The sequence below is a fragment of the Prosopis cineraria genome, unplaced genomic scaffold (genome assembly GCF_029017545.1).
Source record: "Prosopis cineraria cultivar Desert tree isolate PC_DT_omini unplaced genomic scaffold, ASM2901754v1 PC4, whole genome shotgun sequence".
NCBI lineage: Eukaryota > Viridiplantae > Streptophyta > Magnoliopsida > Fabales > Fabaceae > Prosopis > Prosopis cineraria.
The window spans coordinates 4,256,956-4,281,384 of record NW_026555335.1 but is presented as its reverse complement, the minus strand read 5'-3'; the positions used below and the strand labels follow the sequence as shown (position 1 = coordinate 4,281,384).

The 24,429-nt window shown below is 32.5% G+C and overlaps 2 protein-coding genes across 5 annotated transcripts; one reads left to right on the top strand and one right to left on the bottom strand.

Annotated features, from left to right (window-relative positions):
- The first annotated feature begins 6,808 nt into the window (after positions 1-6,808).
- LOC129310139 (small acidic protein 1-like) lies at positions 6,809-7,338 on the top strand. The gene has a single exon (XM_054952006.1). It carries the CDS (start codon positions 6,892-6,894, stop codon positions 7,126-7,128), a length of 237 nt encoding a protein of 78 aa, XP_054807981.1. The 5' UTR covers positions 6,809-6,891; the 3' UTR covers positions 7,129-7,338.
- A 976-nt stretch (positions 7,339-8,314) lies between these two features.
- Positions 8,315-22,450, bottom strand: LOC129309821 (uncharacterized). 4 transcript variants are annotated; one of them, XM_054951543.1, is made up of 19 exons: positions 22,048-22,450; positions 21,442-21,500; positions 21,167-21,248; positions 20,933-21,000; positions 20,459-20,528; positions 19,181-19,262; positions 18,871-18,935; positions 15,662-16,669; positions 15,454-15,516; positions 15,317-15,363; positions 13,565-13,610; positions 13,379-13,458; positions 12,792-12,905; positions 11,945-12,026; positions 10,553-10,756; positions 9,848-9,928; positions 9,374-9,499; positions 9,058-9,247; positions 8,315-8,521 (listed from the first exon to the last, which is right to left on the bottom strand). In XM_054951543.1, exons 1-18 carry the CDS (start codon positions 22,354-22,356, stop codon positions 9,179-9,181), a joined length of 2,655 nt encoding a protein of 884 aa, XP_054807518.1. In that variant the 5' UTR covers positions 22,357-22,450; the 3' UTR covers positions 8,315-8,521; positions 9,058-9,178. The 4 variants fall into 4 exon arrangements, with proteins under 4 accessions (XP_054807518.1, XP_054807520.1, XP_054807521.1 ...); XM_054951545.1 differs by having other exon boundaries at positions 10,553-10,678; XM_054951546.1 differs by lacking the exon at positions 22,048-22,450 and adding an exon at positions 21,818-22,031.
- Between the last annotated feature and the right edge of the window lie 1,979 nt (positions 22,451-24,429).

Sequence of the window (24,429 nt, the reverse complement as noted above, 5' to 3'; positions counted from 1 at the left end):
GAGACTTGAGGAGACGAGGCAAGTTTTCAAATAGTTCTGTAAACCTATTCTCTGTTTTGTTTTTTTGACTAGGTGGTTTGAAAAACCTATCTACAAACTGATTTCAGAAACATGCGAAAACAAAAAGAAAAAGCCATTAATTTTCATCGTTTTAAGAAGCCAAAAACTTACGCACTAGGTAGCTTCACCGAGACAATGAGGAACAAGAAAGAAAGGCAGAATTAAAATTTGCATCGCGACAAAATACAAATAAACAGAAGAAAAAATAAAGCAGAGATAGAAGGTTCGAGCAGCCGCGGCTAAACAGGGCTCAGGACAGTGGGGCGCACCAGGCCCAGGCTGCAGTGGAACGCCTAAGCAACACGTGATTTGGCAACGTATTCCTGGAACAATTTTTCATTCTACAGGTAAAAAAAAATTTAAAAAAAATAATAATAAAATCTCTTCAAATTATATAAATTGACTAAATAGTATTAGGAGTTGGCTTCACCTATGCTAAAATAGGAGTAATTGTAGGTTGGATCCCTAAAAATATTCCAAAAAACTTCTTTAGTAAAATAAAGAATAATTCATGTATTATCATGAAAAAAGCTGACGACCGTCTCATGAAAGAGGCACACCTAACACTGAATCGAAGCTCAAAGGGTGACTCCGTGCTATTATATGATAACATGCTGTAGCGCAATGCCCTCTTTTGAGAATAAATGTTTGTATTTGATTTATGTTTTGAAGGATGTAAATGCATTTTTTTCGTTTTCACTGTGCATTAATTGTTAGGTGATCAATTTGGGATGATTTTAAAATAAACTTTTTGTGTCCCAAACCTTTTAAAGTAAACATGTTCTTTATTTTCAATGATGTAATGTGATGATTCTAATATTATGAGAATATTGGGAGAGATTGCGCTTTAAATATTGTCAGGTGCTTGAGGTAGGTTTAGATATGGAAAAGTAGAGTTATGCTTTATATCTGAAGAAGTTACAGGCATCCTTTCTTCGTGTAATATTGTTTCATTCCTTTCTTTGTATAAAATAATCATAATTACACCATGGGTATAATGGTTATTTATATAAAATATTTGGTTCACACGTGAATACAAGCTATTTCTTTTAGTATACCTCGCATGTTCTAGGTTTAAATGTCATTAGCATGCTTTACATTCGTCAATATTATCTGATGCCTGCCGTATCTACAATTTAATTAATAAGTAGAGCGATACTTTCTAATATATATTTTTTGGATTGTTACACTTTCAATCTGTAAAAGATGAAGCACACATTTTCATATACTTGATTTCATTTAACCCGCTAAACTGAACATGTACTTGCATAACACGTTTTATTTTGTGCCTCCCAACATAACTATTGCCTCTTGAAAGATACTCACTTGGTAATCTCTTTTGCTTTATGATTCTCTTCTCCCAACCTGTGTCATTTTGATGATATATTATTTCAGCTTTTGATTGGCTTTTTCACCCCCTAAAAGTATTGAGAGGTCCATTAACTTTTCTTCACAAGATGTTTAGGCATGCAAGCCACTATCACTATCTTATTTTATCTGCCATCTTGTGCTTCACGTAAGAAAGGAAGTTTTTCATTATTTTTTTTTTTTAACTAAACGTGATAATGCCAATTTTAGTCTTAATGCAATAGGAAGAACTTTTTATTAGAGGAGGCAAACACCTTTACAAGGTAAAGTTATTTCAATATGTTTTATCAGTATACCTTATGTCAGAAGATGTTTGTGGATAGTGATTATTTAAATAATTGGTGAGCACTTAAAATATGTTCAAATGAAACTTCTTCTCTTGGGCCAAGCCTGCCTACAAATGTTAAAGTATTGAAAAAGCAAGTATTGATATCATACCATTATGTCTCATGGATGTTGGGGAGTTGCCATTTATTCAAACGATGTCACCGTGCGATGCATATAATCCGAATGCACAATGAGACTAGATTGGAAAAGAAAAGGTCAATGCTTAGTGTTGGGATGAGGGCGAGAAAAGGGCAATGCCTTAGTCAAGTAAAGTTAGCATAGAGCCATAGACATAACAATGGTGAATTGCAAGATGGATCACATACACAAAGGAGGAAGTTCACCCGGTTTACCCGCCAAACGAACGAACCAAGGCCATACCTAAAATATGTTAAATTAATAAAGATAGTTTTTTACCTTTTTTTTTTTGTCATACATTGTTGATATAATCAATTAAAAACATGTTACTGGAAAATGAATAAATTCGTAATGAACTCAATTTATTTCTCTTGTAAAACCGAAGCAAAAAATAAAATAAAAATCAGTGAGATAAATCTTTACCAACAAACCAAATTTTGTTGGCAAAAAATAATCTTCTTTGTGGAAGTTGTTGATAAATGAAGCATGCGTGTGTTTAAGTTAGTTTTAACATTGATCAAGATCAAATTGATCATTAGACTCATTGTTTCATATTACCCAATCGAATTTTTGTTGATCCAAGATTTATAGCAATTTTTAAGCGCTAATTTTTTTACTAATTTAATATTTTAGTGGTGTTTAAGTAACTAATTGAATCGTCTAAATAACAGCGTGCATGTGAAATGATCGTGATTATTTTCATTGTCATTTTAAATCCTCCTTTTCTATAATTTTTTGAAAGAATGATGTTTATAATTTAAAAAGCAAGCCTTTCACAGATTCGGATGATTTCTTCTCAGCTTTAAGATAAAGTTTTCAATAGTGATATCTTCAGCTAACGGATCAAGTATTTCAGAACATCTACAACAAGTTCCTCTCCTTATGAAAAGTAAACTTGAACTTTTGTCTAAAACTCTGCTTGAAGCATCTCCTGTTTGACTAGAAACTTCCGAAACTTTGCTAAAAGCTATTCAATAGATTCCATGTGATCGGTCTTTTTTTGATTCCAGGAAGTGATATTGAACTTTCATGACTAGACAAGTCCTTAAGCATCCCAGTAACTAATTAAAGGATAATATCCTCAAGAAGGTAAAGAGAAGCATTTTAAACTGGTTTTTCCTTTTTCATCATTGGGTTTCAAGACGATGCTTGAAGGGAAAGTCCGGTCCTTAAATTCAAGTTGAGATTTTAAAAACCTTATCCATTCCTCAGGATAAAAAGAAAAGATGACAGTTCAAAACATGGGAAGAGAGAAGGTGAAGACAAAAGAAAACTAGAAAAAAAAAAAATCATTTAATGTGTTTAGATGGATAGAAGAAAATAGAGAAGAAAAAATTAATTAAATATTATAATTACTATAATACCCTCGTGTCAAATAGAACATATTTCATGTAATTATCTATATAAAAAGAAATTGAAAGCATAAATTATACTAAAATTAACATCATCAAATTAATTTAAAATCAAATTAGTTATTAAAAAATGTATTTTTATGTTATTATATTTAACAATCAAATAATTTAGTAAAAATATATTATTTATACATTTAAAAAAAAATCAAAAGTTGGCACTTTTTTTAAAATTAAATATATTAAGAGCACAACAAAAAATGAAAGGATGTTGCTTTTACCACTCTCTCCATGCAGATATTGTCTAAGAAACTGATGTCCCAAGGTGCCCTTTTTTTAATTCCATTGATTCCATTCATATTCATAGTGATTGTGAATCGATATATGATTTTAATTGATGTCAAAGCAAAATATATAACTACTAGTTAGGTCTACTGTTTTGCAGCATTGCACGGGAGAGTAATTGTTTATAAGATAATAATAAATTTTTATTGAAAATTTTGATGATAAGCATAAAAGATAATTGTAAGTTTTTGTGCAAAGCATCATTTCAACATAAATATAGTAGTTTAATCCGTCTATGCTGGTTAAATTGATGATAGCCAATTTTCTAAATTATTTTGAGAATATAAAATGTTTTAAGTTATCATGATATATATTGGTGAGCATCTATTAATGTCAATTACTTGCCATTAACATTATCTCTAAATGGTTCTCAATTAAAATGTCATTATCTATCCAACTAACAAATTATGTATACTGAATAATATTGATATCTAATTAATTAATGCCCTTGTGCAATGCACAAGGCAGTACATCTTAAAGGCTAAACATAACTTGCATTAAATATTGATCTAGATCTGCATAACGTTGGTGCACGTGTGCCCAAGGTAGTACATCAATTATACTATCAATTTCTTGAAAACTTATACATTGTTTTCGCATGTCTGCTCGATCATAATCACTTTGACTACTTGATTTTAATATTTTCTAATTGTATTTTAATTTGTCCAAGTGATTTGTAATGTTAGTACAGATTTCTTTAATAGTTATAGGTGCCATTTGCTTAGTAGAAAGAAATAGAATGAAATAAATAAAAAAATAAGACATTCAAAAGAGATAAGTGATTATATTCATGAAGAGAAGGGGTAATTTAATTTATAAAATTAAGAATTATGATTCATGAGTTTTTTGGAGAGTGTGATAATTCTCACATTTATAGTATATATTAATAAATTTTATCATATTTATTATTGGGGGAAGCGTGATTTACTTTATTTTTATCTTTTTTTTTTATTTTCAATTCATTTCATTCTAGTAATTAAAGGAGACCATAATGATTTTGAATCTTGTCAAAGCATGATATTTGACTACTATTTATATCTATTCTTCTTGTAAATTGCTCGAAGGAGTAAATGCTAAGAAAACAATAGTAAGGTTTTAGTGAAAATAATGAGAGGAAGCACTAAACCCAGAAGACAATAGTAAGTTTTTGTGCAAACATCTCTTCAACACTAATAAAGTCATTATTAAATTAGTCTATATTATTTTATTAATGATTACTAATATAATAAATTATTGTAAGAACATAGATTATTTTAATTGGCATGAGTAGTTAATTATATTTAAAAGTTATAAGTAAATGTAACAAAATTAATTAGATACATTTGGATAAATAATGTTCACATAATGACATTGATATCAAATTGTGTAATGCTGTAGTAAATGCATCATGTATAATTAACTATGTTATATTCAGGCAAAAAATTAGTTAATTATGTTATATGATAACTAGCTTTTAATACAATTTTAGTTATCTAATCATTCTATACTTGACAATGTCACTTTGGTATATATATTTTTTTGAAAAGAAAGATGTGATTGCCAAAAAAAAAAAACTTTTGAAAAATATACTCAATTAATCATATTATAAGCTTTAAAACATGTTGGTGGAAAAAGTTAAATTAAAAATATATCTCCATTACATCCATGATTTCCATGTTAGTTCTAACAAATGATTAGCATAATTGATCTATTATATTTCAAATTTTTATAGAAAAGAAAGAAAAATTAATTACACAAATTTAAATGAAATATGTGCACGGAATGTTATTGATATATAATTAGTTAATGCTTCTCGTGCAATGCCGGCTCCTAGAATAATAAAACAAAAAGAACTTCAAATACGTCTTTAATATCATGTGAGCCAATGACCCACATATCATGTACTAAAGATACTGTAGCAGATACTACACTTATCTAAGCCAAATGGTCGAGAAAGTTATGCTTTCTGAGATCTCTCCAGCTCGCTTTTATAGTTACTTTCTTCTCATTTGTTGTTTTAACTCTTCGATGTGAGGCTTGATGCCTCAGCTGGCAAGCCTCAACACTTTCTTTTCTTGCCCTAGTTAGGGTAAATAACTTTGCTGTCACAAATACTATGTTTGATTTGAAATATTCATCACCTTGTGCAATCTAATTAAGATGAAGCACTTGGTTAAGCATCAAGAAACAAGTCAGAGAGCAGAGAAATATTCATCGCCTTAGTGGTTATACGTTTTCAATGCTATAACCACATGAGATTGCTACAATCTATGCCATTAGATTGGGTTTACGAGCTTGCGAAAACAGAGGAATTCAAAGTGTGAAAGTCTGTATTTAGAATGTCCAATGCTACAATCTCCTTGTTCGAGGTAATTTGATTGGCCACCCTTTCTTCGATATTGTACATGAAACCAGATTGCTACTCACACAGTTTGGGAATGCCTTCTTCTCTTTTTACAATGCTGATGATAATCATCACTTGGGTAATCTTATTAACATAGGACTTAGTACAAATAGTCTATTTTGGACTTTAATCATCAACTTCCTCCTAAAATAGAGGTAGTCAATGATGAGAGGAATTGATCTTTGTATGCTTTGTATATAGTTTTTTCCCGATGAAATATTGTTACACTTTTCATTAAAAAGAATTAGTATAACTCTCAACTTCTCTTAATGTGATTCCTTTCTTCATAAAGGGATTTATACTCTCATTTTCATCAAAAAATAAGTAATATGAAATATTTATTATGGATACATAAAACTCTAATCAGTTCTTATATAAATCATTTTTAATTATCTTGCAAAAAAAAACAAAAGTTAGTTACATTAATAATTTTTTAAAAAATTATTTTGTTTGTAATTTCTTTTAGAAAATCATATTCAAATAATACAATTAATACCCAACAACTTTTAAAAGTAACATTTGAAACAGTAAAACTTTTTTTTTTGAGGCGAGAAACATTTAAGTATATTGGGCGCATCATGTCATTTATAATTTATCTAATAAATATATAATATTTAAATAATATTAAATATAATTTAATTATAATATTAATAATAATAATAAAAAATATAAAAAATTAAATGTGCATTTTGTTATAAGAATAAAATTAATTAAAAAATATCACATAAAATTTTATATAAAATTACTTAAATCGTTTTAGTTAAATAAATCACAGATGATGTCCCGCACCTACTTGAGTAATTCTCGTCTGAGACTCGCACATTTATAAAGGAACACCGCGGGTCGACAGCAGAAACAAGGCAAGAGGTTTACATTCAATTGAAGAAACGACATCGTTTACGCGAAGTGCAGTTGATAGACATGATCGAAGGCGGAGTAATCTCCGAGAATAGGCGAGAAAGTCGTGTGATGAGACCGATGCCGATGGACTTGTTCGGAGAGATGGATGAGCAAGGATCGGCGATGGCCATGGACGTCGACGACGTTGATTCGCTCGATATTTTCGGCGAGGGGGTCATCGTCGCCGATAACAAGCTCGCCGACGCTGACTTTTTTAACAGCTTCGAGGACGACTTCGATGATACTGATATCAACTGACGTATCCCATCTTTTCCCAACTCTTTTACTACTCAATATGGTGCTTTTGGTTCGTTGAGTTGAGAATTTAGGGGTTCACTGTATTAGAGCCGAGCTATTTTGCTATTGATGGTGGACAAGGGAAATTTTAAACCTTTTCTTGGATTTTCTATACTTTGTATGATGTGGATTAATTTTACCAATATGATACATATCTTGATTTGTGTGATTTGCTCCTTTTGTGATCGAAGATACATATTTTTCCCCTCTGAATTCTGATTGATTGTGGTCTTTATGAAGGGACCTTGTTATATGCATTCGGGTACTGGAACTTGTGCAAAGACAAGTTTCCTTGCCAAATCGATTTTGCATTGTGTCTGACTAAGAATGCGACTACTTTCATATCCCGTATTAGACTATTTGAATATTTCTAGCTGTAGGGCGGAGATAGTAAGACTAAGGCATTAGGCTTTTAGGTCAAACTTACTGGAAAACGTAGACGTTAGGCGTCATAGAGATGATAGCAAATTTTGTTTAGACATTTCAGTATCAGTACATGACACCGTAACTTGTCATTCGATCTTGGAAAGTAACAAGCTTTATGTGCATATTTTCACGAGATCTTAAGAGGGGCGGGCCATTCAAGTGTTCATCTGCAAAACATTCCATATTTTAGAATTTTTTTATTTCATTTTAAAAATATTGAAAAAAATTAAAAATCCAACAAATTCATGCTCATGGCACTACGTAGGAGAAATGTTACAGTGAAAAAAAAGGGGGGGTCAATTCAGATTTAACGTTATAAGAATTAAATTGAAATATTTTTTCAATCCAAAGCAATGTGGCAGAAACTCCTTCACATGGATTATTGGCATGAAATCCAGCCAGAAAGCTAAAAGGCAAAAGGTAAACCTCTATGAATACAAGGTATTGCATTTCTGGATTTACTAAGATTGGTATTGGTTAATTTTTTCGCTGTACTGATAGTGTTTTCTTTTGCTGTTATTGCTGTTTCTGTTTTGCTGTTTTTTGTGAGTTTTGATGTGTTAGGCTGTATTAATAGGTCTTTTTTAGTGTTTCTTTTTTTTTTTTTTAAACCTTCGGCTATTGGTGCTTGTACTTAAATTTTTGATATTAATAAATGACTCTTTTTTTGGCCAAAAAAAAAAGTAAATCTCTCTGAATTAAATAGGGACATACACAAAGGTTGAGATTTAAATCTCCAACTACTTGTTTAAACAACGAGTCCTTAGCACGTCAATTTTAGTTTAAGGTATCGAATACATTCTCTCTCACACACACAAAATAAATGAAGCTAGGAAAGAATATTTGTACATTTTTTTGACATGTTCAGGGTTTGGTCTGTGTTTTATTCATTGTGAATTCTGATGTTCTCCCCCAATAGTTATAAGCCCTGCAACATAAGCAAGTGTACAATTAGAATTGTACAAGTTTTGAAACAAGTAAACATCAAATTGTTCTCAGTTGTGTCGTTCCACAAGTTCTGAAACATACTTTTCAATGGGCCATTCCAAACTTAAAGCACACAACATCAAAAGAATTTGTTCTGAGGCAAAAACATAACTGGGATATAAATTTTGATACTATAATAAGTTATCAATCACACCCACAATAAAAACGACCGCTTACATCAACAGAGTCAAACATAATAAATCCGGCAATGAATTAGGTGGTGATTAGATTCGCTCAATGAACACTAGCAACAAAAAGCCTTATTCTATTAGATAAAATCAGTTATAGTCTACATGGAGTACACGACGCTATTATGTCCTATTAATAACCAAGTCTTTAAAAGGCAATGAAATGCAGATGTCAACAGAAAAAAACATTATTGCCATCCAATGGAAAGCATGTGGTGCCTTTTTCATAACTTTGGTTTTTTGTAAAAGGAAAACAAAATGCATAGATAAAAATCAAAGGGTAACATACCAGTAGACGCTTGGTTATAAGCTCTCTGAAATGTTGAACTACGGCTTCAGCTCAACCAGTCCTTCTACCGTCTTAACAAGTAAACATCAAATTGGGTAACCCGCCTTGAAAGAGAGAAACTTTATTGGCTCCGAAATAGTTGTTCATCTGGCTGTGGACTTGATACAGTTTGGTAATTTGATTTCACACTCTAAAATAAAGTTATAAAGAAGGGTCAGCAAAATCAATATGTGACATGATTTTTCCTCTATTCAGTGGACATATATGATGAATGGCAATAGAAAAACAATCGACAAGATTGTTAAAGAGACAGTACCTCTAGTAACGTAATGTAATAGAAATCCTCCATGTGCTGCATAAGACCGCTCCCATCTCTTATTGAACGAAATATGTTGATTTCAGTTTGTAATAACCTCTCAATAAGCTCCTTCTCACCCTTCATCTGCATCCATCAAAAAAGAGGAATGAAACACTCGAGATGAATAACAAGCTTCTTTTATTATCTTCAATTTGTTTTTGGAAAGAGCAGTATACTAATAAATCAATTGGTTTGCTAATAAATTCAGGTATAATACTGATCAAAAATAGAAGTGAAACCTTCATTTAACTTTTTTTAATATTAGAATAAAAAAATAAATAATCTCAATAAATGTTGCCACATATCAAAATATTATTCTTTTTGTTCATCTTGTAGGTAAGTGATATGCATGTCTCTATATGTACTTGTGTGGCTAATAAACATTTGCGCAGAATTCAAATACGACGAAAAATTAAGATAACGATTACATACAAATTCACTGACTAGAACATCTGGTGTGGATTCCCCAACTATATCGCCTCGATATCCATCCCCAAGAATCTCCATATTTTCCTGGATAGCATGCATTAGATCCATCAGCAGAGACGTGAGGCATCAGAAATTCTCCATGTGATATGTAACTCCATAATTCCTCTAGTTAGTTTGAAGTGGACAACCAAGCATCAACACATCTATTGTCATGTTCTTCATAGAAATGTAAAATTACATTATACGATATCAAGGCCAAGCAATGTTGTGTAGAGAGAGAGAAGAATTCACCCAGCCATGAGATTGATCCAGATTTTCATAGTACTCTTTCAACATGACAAAATGAACTAAACCTAATTTAAACATCTAACCAACGTTTTGTCAAAGTTGCAAAGGTGTTGGAAAACAATAAGGTTCTGAAAGTTCAAGATCTTTGTGATTTTATGAGTCCCACAAACATTTATTTTCAAGAGAATGGCACTAAATGAGACATTAATTCCAAATAAAGGCGCACAATGTAGATTAAATTATTCTCAACGTCTGAATAAAATACATGACTGCTAATGGTCAAATCAATTAGCTCATAAAAATTGCCCCAAATGCATAACAAGATAAAGTGAGACAGCACAGAACATTTGATAACAAAATCAACATGTCACGGCAAAATAACGATATACATACAGATAATGCATTCTAGTAATCACTAACCATCGCATTTCTAAAATCTCCTGGAGCAAGATATACAGGTTGAGCCACATGACAATAACCCATCAACCGAGGTACTGTAGGTATAATGTCCCTGTGGTTTACAACTCTCCAGCTATCTTTAACTTTCTGCAAACGCATTGGCCAAGCTCTTACTGCTTTTGGAAATTCAAACAAAACAACCAAGATGTGGCTACTTCCAGTGAACTGTTGACAAAGTAAAAGCTTAGGCCAAACAGTTCACAGAAATTTCATTTCCAGTGAACTCTTGACGAAGGAAAAATAGATTAAGGGAGCATGGCTTGAATGGTCAACTGGACAGCATAGAATGTTTTATTTGGCACATTCTTATTCACACAAGATGAAAACTTGCATCATTGCATGCCATTTTGAACACACGCTATTTTCATTGATATGTCCGCACGTAACTGAAACCGTTCAACAGGAGTCAGTCACGTAATTTACATGCCGTTATGGTGTACTCAAGGTAAGGATGTTCACAGGTTGAGTTCAGTTTGGTTTTTATATTCTGGGACCTATTTAGTTTTTTTTCTTTAATTGGTTTGATTTGGTTTGGTTTTTGAGCAGTTTGGTTCATTTTGATTTAGGTATGGATCAAGTTTGAATTTTTTTAATAAGATATTTTTCTTAATCACTAACATATATTCATGTTTACAAATAATTTTTAACTATTAATTATAATTTGCAATGAAAAAATTTCTTGAGTACAAAAAAATATTTTTAACAATTAATTAGCATATTTAACTATAAAAAATTAATGGATTATCTTTAAAACACTGATTATAAAATTAAAAAATTATCTTAAATAATTATAAATAACATTTAGCTAATTGTAACTTATTTTTACTAATGATTTACAAATAACTAAACTTGAAAAAGTGCCAAAAAAAAAAACTTTGACATATTTATAAAAATATATATAACAAGACTTGGTTCTGTTTGGTTCAAATTTTCATGAGCAAAAACTTGAACCAAATTGAACCATTTTCCAAAAGAAAAACCAACTCAAACCTCATTTATAATTGATTTATGTCAGCTTGGTTTGGTTTGTGTTTATGTCAGTTTGGTTTGGTTTGTGTGATTGGTTTGGATTAGTTTTAGACACCCTAAACTCAAGGTGCTCATTGCTTAAGAAGACAGAGCCAATGAGATAGGAGTTTAGCATCCTGCGGCTGTCCTCAGAGTTCACACCCAAAAACAGTTGCAACACAAGATTGTGAATATGCTCATAATCTGCAGTATTAGACTTTTCCGCAGCTATTAACTTCTATAGCTGCCATAGCCCAGTGAAGGAAATTCAGTTCAGCATTCTATTCGTAGCAATGAAAAGAACTGTGTTATGAATATCAATCCAGTAATATAGTCTTGTCTTACCTCATTGTAAACCTCTGCAAATCTTCTGTTGCCAACCCTGGGAGAGCCAAAGTTATACATCGTCACATAAATTGCTCCCTTCCTGCAAAGCAGTACAAATAAAATAGTAAATACATACTCACTACCACAAATTTTAGATGGGCAGGCATAAATGAAGTGAAAAAAAATTGAACTTTCACATTGAAGCCTATATGGATTATGCAGTAATGATACACAAGGGCAGAAATATTTTCCATTGATACTGGGTAGGATAGGGGATTGCGCCAATCTGGTCCAACTCTGACAAATAGGGTGAATGAGGAAACTTAAACGTTTGTTTGTTAGAGCAGAGAGTAAGTTTAGAGAATAATGAATATAAGGGTGAGTATGGGATTTGAGAAAGGTAACGGCTTGTGTACTGACTTGAGGAAAGGAACTAGCCTCTTAAAAGCTAACTTGAGTGCGCACGCCGCTGTTTCTTTTGATCTCCATTTCTTACTTCAGCTGTGCCTATGTTTCTCCACTTAGACTATACTCTAGCATTTTTTCTGGTTTTATTGAGCATAATATCGGTGAAAGGTTCCATTAAAGTCACTGATATCGCATACCAGGTTACTATAGGTTGACAAAAATTGATTATTCATTGCATCAGGTCAGCAACAAACCCCATAAACTGAAACAATACAAGAATCAAACACAACATGTTCAACAAGAAAACCAATTAGAGAAGAATCATGTCATTTAAGAAACAAAATCCAGCTCTGCCCATTAGCAACTATAAATACCAGAAGATTTACAGGGAAAAAGAACAGTTGAAATAAAATATAAATGAAAGTAAGGTGACAAACAAAAGAGATAATTAACTTACTTCACTAGTTGATTAGATGAAAGTTCAAGAGCAAGCAGGGTTGCCAATGCACCACCTAAACTATGACCAGTCACATAAACATGCCACTTGTGCAGTGGTTCAGAATGATCATCTCTGGCACAATAACATAACTTGTATTTTGTCAATACTCAAATGGCATTTTAGGAAGTAACAAGTAACCATAAATAAATTCAATCCAGAGGAATACTTTACCACAGTAAAAAGATAAGAAATTGTTAAAACATACAGGAAAAAAAAAAAGCAGATGACAAAGGTAATTGGTTATTATATTAAATAATGAAATGTGTGCTCAAGGTAGCCACTAAAACTAATAATTGCCGATAGGATTTGGTCAGAAGGAAAACAATTTAAATTTTCAGAAGAGGTTCCACATTATGAACCACTTCAGCAAATTACATCAAAGAATTCTCGTTCTTTGAGACCAAAGACATATAATACAGTTAATTATGGAAAATATAATCATAGCACAAGCAAGATCAGGAAAAAAATCACTTGATGTAAGTATATACATATGTATTTCAAAGGAATGATTCGTTTAATCAAATATATACAGAAGTATCACTTACTTATAACCAACTGCAAGTCGAATTAGAGAGATGATCCTGGTCCTAACTGAATCATATGCAGTCAAAAAACCACTATGAACCTGCATCAATTACAGCACCATTATTGTGGAATGTGCTGTTCTTGTAGTTTTCTAGGCATCTCATAAATATGTTTGACATATGTAAACCTGATATTGATTAACGTACTTGAACTTCTTGCTTGAAATCACCACCTATCCTTTCAGGATTTAACCTATGGAAGTGATAGAAAAGTTAGTTATGCTTTGAAATCATCAAGTAAAATGAAAAGGCCAAACAAAATGAATGCCTTTTAGTAAATACATATTCAAAATTACGCATGCAAGAACATTGGTGAATAATATTGAAGCGCCCCTAAGATGGTAATCAAAGGAAAAATGCACCCTGAAGCGCTAGGGGTTCCAGGATGAGAAATTGTAATCGGATTTAAATTATTCAAATAATATAATAAATGGTATTTTATTCAAAATGATCTGCATATCAATATTGTAGTGTCAATTTGTATTAGTGACAATTCTATTTTCTATATTTTCAAATTAAGTTAACCATCTAATTGAAAAGGTGAAAAATAAAAGTATTTTGTTAAACGAATATTTTAACTGCCGATCATTCAAGTAGGGATTATTTTGGTGTCTGTCTACTGTTCTTTCCCCAAAAAATTGCAAGGAATTGACAAATCAAGCAATTTTCAAATCAGATTGCTAAGGACCCAACTTGGTGCTGTTAATCACAATTCAAGTTTTGCCTAGGAATTTTGAAATAACCAAACCGTATTGCCTAAAATCAGTACTTTCAAATAACCAAAAATAGAATTATTTTCTTTTACCAATGGCCTTATTCTTAAGTCACCACTGCCATAAGAGAGCCGTTAGTAAAAGGAAATAACTTTATTTTTGACTTTATGTATAATGAACATTTTAGTTGCCTATCGTTATAGGATAAATGAACAAATTACCCTCTAAACTTTAACTCAAATAGCTCCATAAACCCTAAACTCATTTATTTTGCAAAAATTCTCCCTCAACTTTTGAAAACAGAATAACCTAACCTCTTCCGTTAATAAAAGTTAACTTTGACTATTAGATCAAAAAATGACAAAAAAAAAAACCTAAAAAATTATAGAAAAAGAAAAAAAAATTGGTAATTTTTTATAATTCTTTGGGTCATTGTCTGTAATTTTAGGGTCCTATATTGTAATTTCTTGGTCCTTTTATGTAAATTTTAAGGTCCTTTTTTGTCATTTTTTTGGTCAATTAACAATTAAAGTTAACTTTCATTAACAGTAGGAGGCAAATTGCACTGTTTTTAGAAGTTGAGGGAATAATTTGCACAATAAATGAGTTTAGAGTCTATGATACTATAGACCTAAAGTTTAGAAGGTAATTTACTTATTTACCCATCATTATCTTTGGTTTTATTTTAGTCATTATTTTCTTTTGCTGGAAAAGTCAATAGTCTCATTAATGCTGTTCCATCAAAAGAGAGCTTCCTAAGAAATCCAGGAAAGGAATTAAAAGATGATCTCCAATCTAAACTAGAGTTTTTCTGTCTTCTACATCCCTTCCCTTTTACTAGAATTGATAAGGGTTTGAGACCAAGTAAAAAAAAAAAAGTCTTGAGCCTCCCTAGTTCACTCAAATTCAGTTCCTCAACTTCCTCTATTCTCTGTCAGCAACAGCCTCCTTCAGTTTTTCTCCCAAATATTCATCACCCTTCCTTTTTTATTTACAAAAGTAGGATATATATAGTTTCATTACATAATTTCCCACTGTATGATGCATACATCACCATATATCTGAGAAGAAATAACACACGAAACGAAGTAGATGTTACAGATGAAAACATGTTGACAGGCTGACAACACTTCTCATGACTAATAAGAAATCATTTGTACTAATCAAGATGAGAACTGAGTGTTACCCGACAGGAGCAAGCATTAGATCAGTTCTTAAGTCCTTCCATTTTGCCTAGAGAGCATCAAAACATAAGTACCTTAGTGACAAACCTGAAGTCTAACTCGTCTAACTCTGCATAAAAGGAAAAAGAATATGACCTACCTGTTCTGTTCCCCTGAAAGCAACCACTAACCTTTTCCGTGCAGAATCACGCCAAATAGCAACCTGAAAGTCCCACGGTTATATTTATAAAGGCTTACACAGAGCAGAACAAAATAACAATTGGCAGTACACTGAGAGGAATGACTAGTTAACTACAACCAAAGTAACATAGGAAAGTGGACTTATCAGCAAGGAGATAACAAAATACCTGGGTGTCTGTGGTTGTATTATCTAAGAAACATATTTTCTCAAACTCAGACTTAATAAAACTAGGATGGCCCAGTGAAGTTGCGAGCATTGCCCAAGCCTCCATAGCACTTTCAGCAGTTGAAAAAAGATTTTTCATTTCCTCAGTTTTCTTCTCATCCAATGCAGACCCATTCCATGAGGTAGGAAGTTTTTGCAAAGTGGAATATTGTGTTTTAGCATCTCTTACTTTACCATCTTTGCTTTCCCCCTCTTCTGCTGAATGTCCTTCCTTGTTCATCTTGGAAACTGTTGCAGCCAGAAGCATTAATCCTCCCAAAACTGATTCAGTCTGTCTTACCAAATTCTGTGTTGCTTTTTTCACCTCTGGAATTGAAGATTGAATTGCAGCAATAGCAGGTTGGCTGCTTGTTTTACTGGCTGTATCTTCTGTTCCTTCTGATGTTGCAAGCCCAGATTCAATGTAAAATGATTCTGCAATACTTCGTGACTGAGAGCCAATTTTGCTTAAAAATTCAAATCCATCCCATTTTAGCTTCTCAGGAACTGAGAGACCTAGCTTTTGGACAATGTTATGATTGACAACATCAGCAAGGTTCCGCCAAAAAAGTTGATCTGATTGCTCTTCCTTGCCAACTTCTTTTGATAGTTCAGAAACATGTCCATTCTCAGTATCACAGTTCTGCATGTGCTCCTCCATATATCTCTGTTCACTAGAAGTTTCACTGCTGAAGGCTTCTGAATTTCCAGCCTCTTCTGAAGGCGTATCTAATGCGATATAAGAATCATTCAATGTCCCAGAGCCTTCAGCATCATATTTATCAAAATTATTGAAGGACTTTAACTGCCCAAATGCATATTCCACAAATTGGCGGGCTTGCACTGTATCAGAACCGGTAATCTTTCTTAGCGCAGAATCAATAGCATTAATCTTTAGAAGTTCTGAAACAAAAGGAATCTTCCACCACCTTTTCTCATCATCAATTTCATCAAAGGTTTTATATTTAACCTAAATTTAAAAAAAAAAAACTCAGGAAATTAACAACTTACAGCTCATTAAAATGCAACAATGCAACACATTTAAACCAAATTAAGCATACAAGTAATAGAATTTTGCAGAATTAAAACTAAGACTTGACAGAAGACCAAGTATATAAGTTCCATGGTATAGAACTTCTCAGTTGATGATAATTTATTTGAATCACACGCTGTAAATATATATTCTGGGTATCATGAAGTTGTAACATATGGAAAACAATATTTAGACTCTTGATGTATTCTACAAGAATCCAAAAGGCATCGATGGCTGACCATAGTTAGACTTCAGTCTTACCCCAGTAAAACAGGGGTAAGCAGAAAATTAAACAATTGGCTGGGCCAGGGCCTTGTAAAACGGCAACTAGACTATTCAACTCATTACAAGTTATGGAATATTAGAGTGCTGACTCAAAAGAACGAAAGATATCCAATGATGTCTATGTAAAATAAGATATCATATACAATGAGTTCCAAAACTCATATAATTCTCCGGTGCTCTTACACAATAAAAAAAATAAAACAAACTTGTTTCAAAGCTTAACATCTCTTGAGACCAAAGACTCCAATCACATCAAAACATTTAAAACTAAAAGACAGAAGGAAGAAAACAAACATCAGGAAAAACATGGAGAGAAACTTAGGAGAGATAAAAAGATTAAGCAATCTCAAAAGCTTCAGTTGAGTGAAGTAACCTGCGGACCCAAAAGAAAGTTAGTTCCCTGAATTTCTGAACATAAAACATTTTTTTATTGAAATAAAACCATTTTTTTAAAACTAATATAACAATAAAACTAGATCTTGACTAATTTTTGAGCAGCAAAGATTTTCAACATAAAGTAGAGCCAAAACCACTCAGAAGAATTTTAAAACTAAACAATTATGTTGAAGTTCATGGTTAAAATGGAAAAATAGGGGCAATGGGAACACACAACTATGCTTTCCTCTCCTACACACACACACACAACAACAACAACAACAACAACAACAAGCCTTTATCCCACTAGGTGGGGTCGGCTACATGGATTGCAAGACGCCATTGTGCTCTATCATTTATTAAGCTTTTAGAAATATTATTAATTAAGAGATCACGTTCAACAACTTCCAAGAGTGTTCTCTTAGGCCTTCCTCTACCTCTCTTAATCGGACTCAAAGTTATATGTTCCACTCTTCTCACTGGTGCCTCCCTTGGTCTTCTTTGTACATGCCCAAACCATCTCAACCGATTTTCTACCATTTTTTCCTCAATAGGTGCCACCCTCACTTTTTCACGTATGTGCTCATTTCGAATTTTATCTTTACGTGTATGTCCGCACATCCATCGTAACATTCTCATCTCTGCTACTCCAACTTTATGCTCTTGCTGTCCCATTAGAGCCCAGCATTCACTACTATATAACATTGCCGGTCTGATAGCAGTACGATAAAACTTTCCTTTAAGTTTATTAGGCACCTTACGGTCACAAATAACTCCTTTAGCTTTTCTCCAATTAAACCACCCAGCTTGAATTCTATGTGAAATATCTCCACTGATTTCGCCATCATTTTGAATAATGGCTCCCAAATATCTAAACTTTTCCACTTGAGGTATAATTTGATCTCCCAATTTCACTTCCAAATTATTTTCGAATAGTCCTTTACCAAATTTACAATATAAATATTCCGTCTTACTTCTACTCAGACGAAAACCTTTCGACTCCAATGTCCTCCTCCATAACTCAAGTTTGCAATTAACCTCTTCTCTTGTCTCTGCTATAAGAACTATATCATCCGCGAAGAGCATACATTTCGGGATTTCCTCTTGAATATGTTACACACACACACACACATTTTTACTAAACTGGATAAATTTGAATACTAAAGATAATTCTCCAAGAGGGTGACAACTCCCACATAATAAGTATAATGATAAGGGATAATCACAATGCTCCCAATAATAAACTTCCAACTTGTAGATAACGGGTGTGATAATCATATCAAAGTATCTTCATTCACCACTTCTACTTAATTAGTAGAACTTGTCGTTGGATAAGCCAGAAGTTTCTCAGCAATATATTAAAGTATAATAAATTCTTCCAATATTTGAGAGTTACTAAGAAATACTTTTTCTTCCCATAACATGAAATCTATACTGCTAGTTCCTTAACTGATTGTTACAACTTGCAAGAAAATTACCTCCAGGTGAACCTTTCCACCCCCACCCATTCCTTCCAACTCCACCGTTATTTCATGTGAGTCTCCTAAAACAAATGCGTAATTGTTATTTGAGCAAATGTTTTTCAAGCAATAATTACTTTTAAAGAAAAAGAAATTGATAAATACATCAATTCTGTTGACAGTTATAAAAAAACTTGATGTCATAACAAAATTAAGATGTTTCCCAAGTAATATGAACTGTAAACTTAACAAATTGAAAATTCTAAAAGCATGAAAACTTTTCAAGTTTGCATCAACTATTTGGTGCAAGTGATTTTCTCGAACTCACCATCACAAAGCCATTCCAGGTCAACTCCTGCATTCCCCATGCGTTTGTGGGGAGCCACAAGGTTTGCATCCCAAGCTGCAATCTATATATCACAGCATCAAAGAAAACCAACATAAAATTTCAAATGAAATTTATTAGGGAAACTTAAAAATTTATTTGACATTGCACATACACTTCGTGCACTGATTCCAATTAGGAAAACTTCAAAATTTATATGTAAAAACCAGTGAAGTTTACAGTATCATAGGTGTTTACCTCATTACAGGAAAAAGAAATTATTTTTGTACTCTCTATAATAATAACAGTCACTACAACAAAAATAAGATGCAAAAATACAGAAAAGGGTGGAATGAAAAAGAGAGATAACTGCTTTTCAAGATAGTGTGACAAGGAAATCTCTGATGCTGATTGCACTCTTTCTGTAACCAGGCTCCCAATTAAATTTGAAGCTTTTATTTGAAATCTTTGTTTCTTCTCTCTTCCTTTAGAAACTCTTTCAATTTCTAGATATCATATTTCACAACCCCATTTGCAGGTATCACACGCATATACGTATAAAACTGTTATTGATATAAAATCACGTATGCTTTTTCTTATTTTATGTTGTATAATAAGCATGCCCCTTAGATACATTTACACATTAATCAAGGGTGACCCTAAATGTTTTTCCTTCATCATGGTACATTGGCAATCAGATAAGAGGAGGGAATGCAAAAGGATTTCCAGCCTTCAAGAAGTGGGGAAAAAACGAAAGACCTTGCATTAGTATACACAAGAAGAATGCAAGTGCCATCAAGGCACCAACAGAGCATTCACTGGAGTTGTACTTATGCAATCAAAATTAAAGAAAATGAACATGGCTCTCAAAATTTACAGGGAATATGAAGAGATAATACATTCAAACAACTATCTGGATGCATGTCAAGAGTATGCTATGAGACTATAATTACCAAAAGGACATCAAGAAAAAGCACTTAGAATATTGTAATCTAACTTTGAGTACTAGACTATTGGTATTTAAGACATACTTCTAAGAGTTTTAAAAAGAGAATCAAAGAAATTAGGGACTATGAAAGAGGGGATGTATATTTACATAGTACAAGTAGCAAGCGATTACCACTTCATTTTATGTCAAAGGGTATGCAGATGCATTCTATGCAAAGTTTCCATGTCAATTAGAGAGAACGATTCCCCTTTGTAGATTATCTTAGATATGCAAAAGGCCGTGTGTGTGAGAGTGAGGGGTTGGGGGGGGGGCGAGAGAGAGTTCATATTGACCTGAAGTGGTTTAGTTGGAGGCTGCTTTATATGAAAAGCAAATTCTTCATTCCATGTTGGCTCTTTTGTCCTGACATAGTTAATTTAATATGAATGAATCACATGCATCAATGGAATTCTAGAAGCTATACTCCTTACAAGAATTTGAAAAGGCAATATATAAATGCAAAGCTCCATTTAATACATCAAAATTTGGTCATGGGTTATCTTGACCAATTATTATTTTCTCAGTTGTCACTCAATATACCAATTAAAGAAGTCAAAGCTTGAGATACTTTAAGTCCTTAGAGTGATGCTTGATAGGACAAGCTAACTTGCCCCCCCCCCCCAAAAAAAAAAGAAAAAGAAAAGAAAGGCCATATGAGTAGAAATTACACAAATTCTCCTGTAACTATAGCTGTAAACCAGGAAAAATTTTAAAGTCTCTTCAGCCATCAAATAACAGCCTGAGAAAAATATGATAAGAAAACTCACCCCCATTTAATCTTGCTTTTAACGGTTTGAGAATCTAATTGTATGATCACATACGGATCACTTGTTCCCTGGAAGTCAGATCAAAGGAGAACACATGGTCCAAGAAAATAAATCAAAGGAAAAATTCGTCATATTAAATGAGTATTAAGTGTGAGATATGAAGCAAAGTAACAAGAAGTGACTAGCTAATCGGAGATCTATTCAATAATGTAAATATTATATAAGATAACCAACCCATGGATCCATGGCAGGGAAATCGAATCCTTTTTTCAACTTTATGAACAGTTGGCCATCGTAGATTTCAGAAACAAATTGCCTGCATATACCAAGAAAATAACTCGTTAACCATGCCCATTTGTACATTCAACCAATTGAATCGATTTCTCTGTCTAACTAGAAGGAACGGCAAAAATTAAGCACCACATATTTAAATGCATTTTGATAAGGTATCGGGAATTTGACAATAAGAAAAACCCTAAGAATAGCTACAAAAAGAAATCGAACCATACTCAGAAAGATACACTGTCTTGCAATCTGCAGCATCAATTTCACGCCTTCCTACGTTTTCCTGCATTACAATAAAAATGAAAAGGGCACAAAAACGATCACGAACACATTCCAATTAAGTCCAGCGTAGCATTCTGATGTAAGATACCGAATTGCATTCTACACCTGCTTTAGTTATAGTGATGTTATTTAACGCTGAAGAAGCATAAGCAAAAGGAAGTTGACTTTCACAGGCCATTTGTCTAAACATCAACCCCAATATATTATTTGTTCCTTGGCAAATGAAAAGAAGATAACCCAAAACTGAAGAAATAGTCAGCATATTTCTAACTCAATAGGGATCATGAAGTTAATGGTAGTGTAAGTAATATGCTTCACCATATAAGAAGTTTAAATTTTGCAGTCACATTTCTCCTTATACTTTCTCACAACTCTATTTCCCCGAAGCATCTTCGATTTTTCAATTAAGGAATAGCCAATTCAAGGGGTGGTTGGAGTATCACAGGAGAGACTCCAAAAAAGAAGAAGAAAGTATTTGAAGTTGCAAAGGTGTGGCAAAGTTAAGGAAAGTTCAAATATTCAAGGAAGCTGGTGGGCTATTGACATACAGGTGGGGTAGTGTAAGCCTCGAATGCGAATCCCGCCAAAATCACAGCAAGGTTGATATCAAAAGGAGGCCGTTCATCGTCGTTCTGAATCGAAAGTTTTTCAATTTCGGAGCCGACTTTGGAGGAACAGCGAATTCTGTAGACTTCATTTCTGGTTTTCGCATATCCGCTGAAAGAGAAAACCCGTGCATTACGAGGAAATGACGCGGGGAAAAGGAGTGAAAATTGGGGGGTCCGAGAGAGTGGAAGGAGCTTGGGCGAGAGAGGGAAGAATGAGCAGCGGAATTGAAATGATTGTAGAGAAGCCATGGAGGAGCCAGAAACAGTGGATGGAAGACAGAGCAAAGACCAGCTCGAAGGAGTGAGCCTCGAAGAGGGCGTGGCAGAGTTGCGTAATTTGATGGGAAAGGACAGGCAGGAGTGAGTCTCCCCGTATCGAATCTGGCTTTTAATTCTTGTTATTTTGTTTCAGTGTTTTTAATTCTGTGAGACTAAAATTATTTAAAAATAAAAATTATAAGGATAAAGGTCACCTAATTTTATTAAAACTCTAAAAATTATAAAAATTAAGAGTAAAATTTAATAAAGTTATAAGTAAAAATTATTATCATTATTATTATTTTTTTTTTTTTAAGAGTCGTGCATGGCCACGGAACCGGAAGAGGAAAGGCAACGGTCATTCTGGAACATGCGGTAGGTTATGTCGTTATACGGTGACAGTTATTGCCTTCTGGGCCTGCCTCCTAACATTATCCTAACAAAAACATCAATATCAATAATGTCAATAATTTGTATGGACATCACCTATGTGCTAAAATTTCTTAATCTGTGCACAACTTTTTACCCTTTTCTTTAATATTTAAATTTTTATATTTTTGTATGGTTATTTATCTCCAAACATCATCCAGTCTAATTAAGAGCAACAACCTATTTGGATTGAGCAAGTAATCAATTTTTTGGGCTAAATAATCAATTTCAATAAAAATTACTTAAACAATCAAAAATTTTGATAATTGATGATTGAGGTAGAATTGCATTTTCAAATAAGTTGCTTGAAGCAACTTATCAATTTCAATTATACTGTTACTCTCATTTATTACTTGTCAAAAATATGAGCTGCCCAAATATACCCCTACGATCTGCCCTTGCATGTATTAGTGTCTCGATTTTCGTTGTTTATATTCTTAAATTTTATATTCTTCTCTAAGTTGCTTGTTTACAGTTAACCTTTGAACCCATTAGTCTATGAATTAAACTTGCAAGTGGCTTTTATATTTCTACGAAAAAACACTTCCACAACATCGCAATTAAAATAAATTGGAATAACACGTTAGTTAATCAACTACCATAACATTTCTCATAAATTAAGCATCATAAATTTAAGAATTATATCTTTCTCTTTTATTAAATTTATTTAAATTTGGATATACTAATTTATTTTTTTACATACATTAAATTATACAACTTTATTAATACTTTCATTTTCAAAATTAATGTCCTTTATGATAATTTATACATCTAAAATTAATTCTAATTAAATCATCAAATATATTCAATTATGTCAAAATCAATTTAAAAAAATATTCAAACACAATCATGTTATAACATAATTAATTATAATTAATTATATTAATTAATTTTTTTAATCAATTATACCTAACTAAAATTTAAATTGGCTCTAACTTTTTCAAAATTGTTTTCTACCTTCATAAGATCTAGAATTCAAAACCCCATATTTAATTAGTCATGGCCCTTTTTATTATGACTAATGCCTATAGATGCATTTTAACATTTTTTAAAACACATATATCCTTTAACTTACTATTTAAATTTATTCTATGTATCTATTTTTTTTTTTCTTAAATTACTAATCCTACGGACTTGATTGAGGTCTGCAAGCATGCTATAGAGTGCGAGGGACCCACATGAAAAAAACATCAAAATTGGACTCAATTCTATTGTGATCAAAATAAAGACGACAAATATAATGAATATTAAAAGTGTGTAAGTTCATTTTTTTCATATCTTCATTTTTTTTCACGAAACTTCCAACATTATGAGTATTAATTATCTTTTATTTGTTGTTATCATTTATGTAACTGTTAATGTGAGATGATACTTATAAATAAGACATATTATTTGTATTGAAATGGATAATAATTCATAAAAAATTCTTTCATTCTTTTGTCTTCATTTCTTTTTCATATATCTTATTTTTTTTAGTTGGTTAATTTCATAACAACAAAGTATTTATCTGAAGAGAAATATGGATGGAGAAAAATTGGAAGGGTGTTATCTCGGAGTGGACTCACGCATGATTTGCACGGAGTCAGATGTCGTGAAGAATTATATTAACATGCACCTAATCCTCTCCACCGGCAA

What these genes read in the sequence shown, in the direction of transcription:
- LOC129310139 (XM_054952006.1), top strand. Translation starts at nt 6,892, where the DNA reads ATGATCGAAGGCGGAGTAATCTCCGAGAATAGGCGAGAAAGTCGTGTG.
- LOC129309821 (XM_054951543.1), bottom strand. Translation starts at nt 22,356, where the DNA reads ATGGCTTCTCTACAATCATTTCAATTCCGCTGCTCATTCTTCCCTCTC. An exon ending in CTAATGCTTGCTCCTGTCGG is followed by an intron (nt 13,611 to 15,316) that starts GTAACACTCAGT and finishes TCACTTCCATAG; the next exon opens with GTTAAATCCTGAAAGGATAG. An exon ending in CGACTTGCAGTTGGTTATAA is followed by an intron (nt 12,906 to 13,378) that starts GTAAGTGATACT and finishes TTATTGTGCCAG; the next exon opens with AGATGATCATTCTGAACCAC.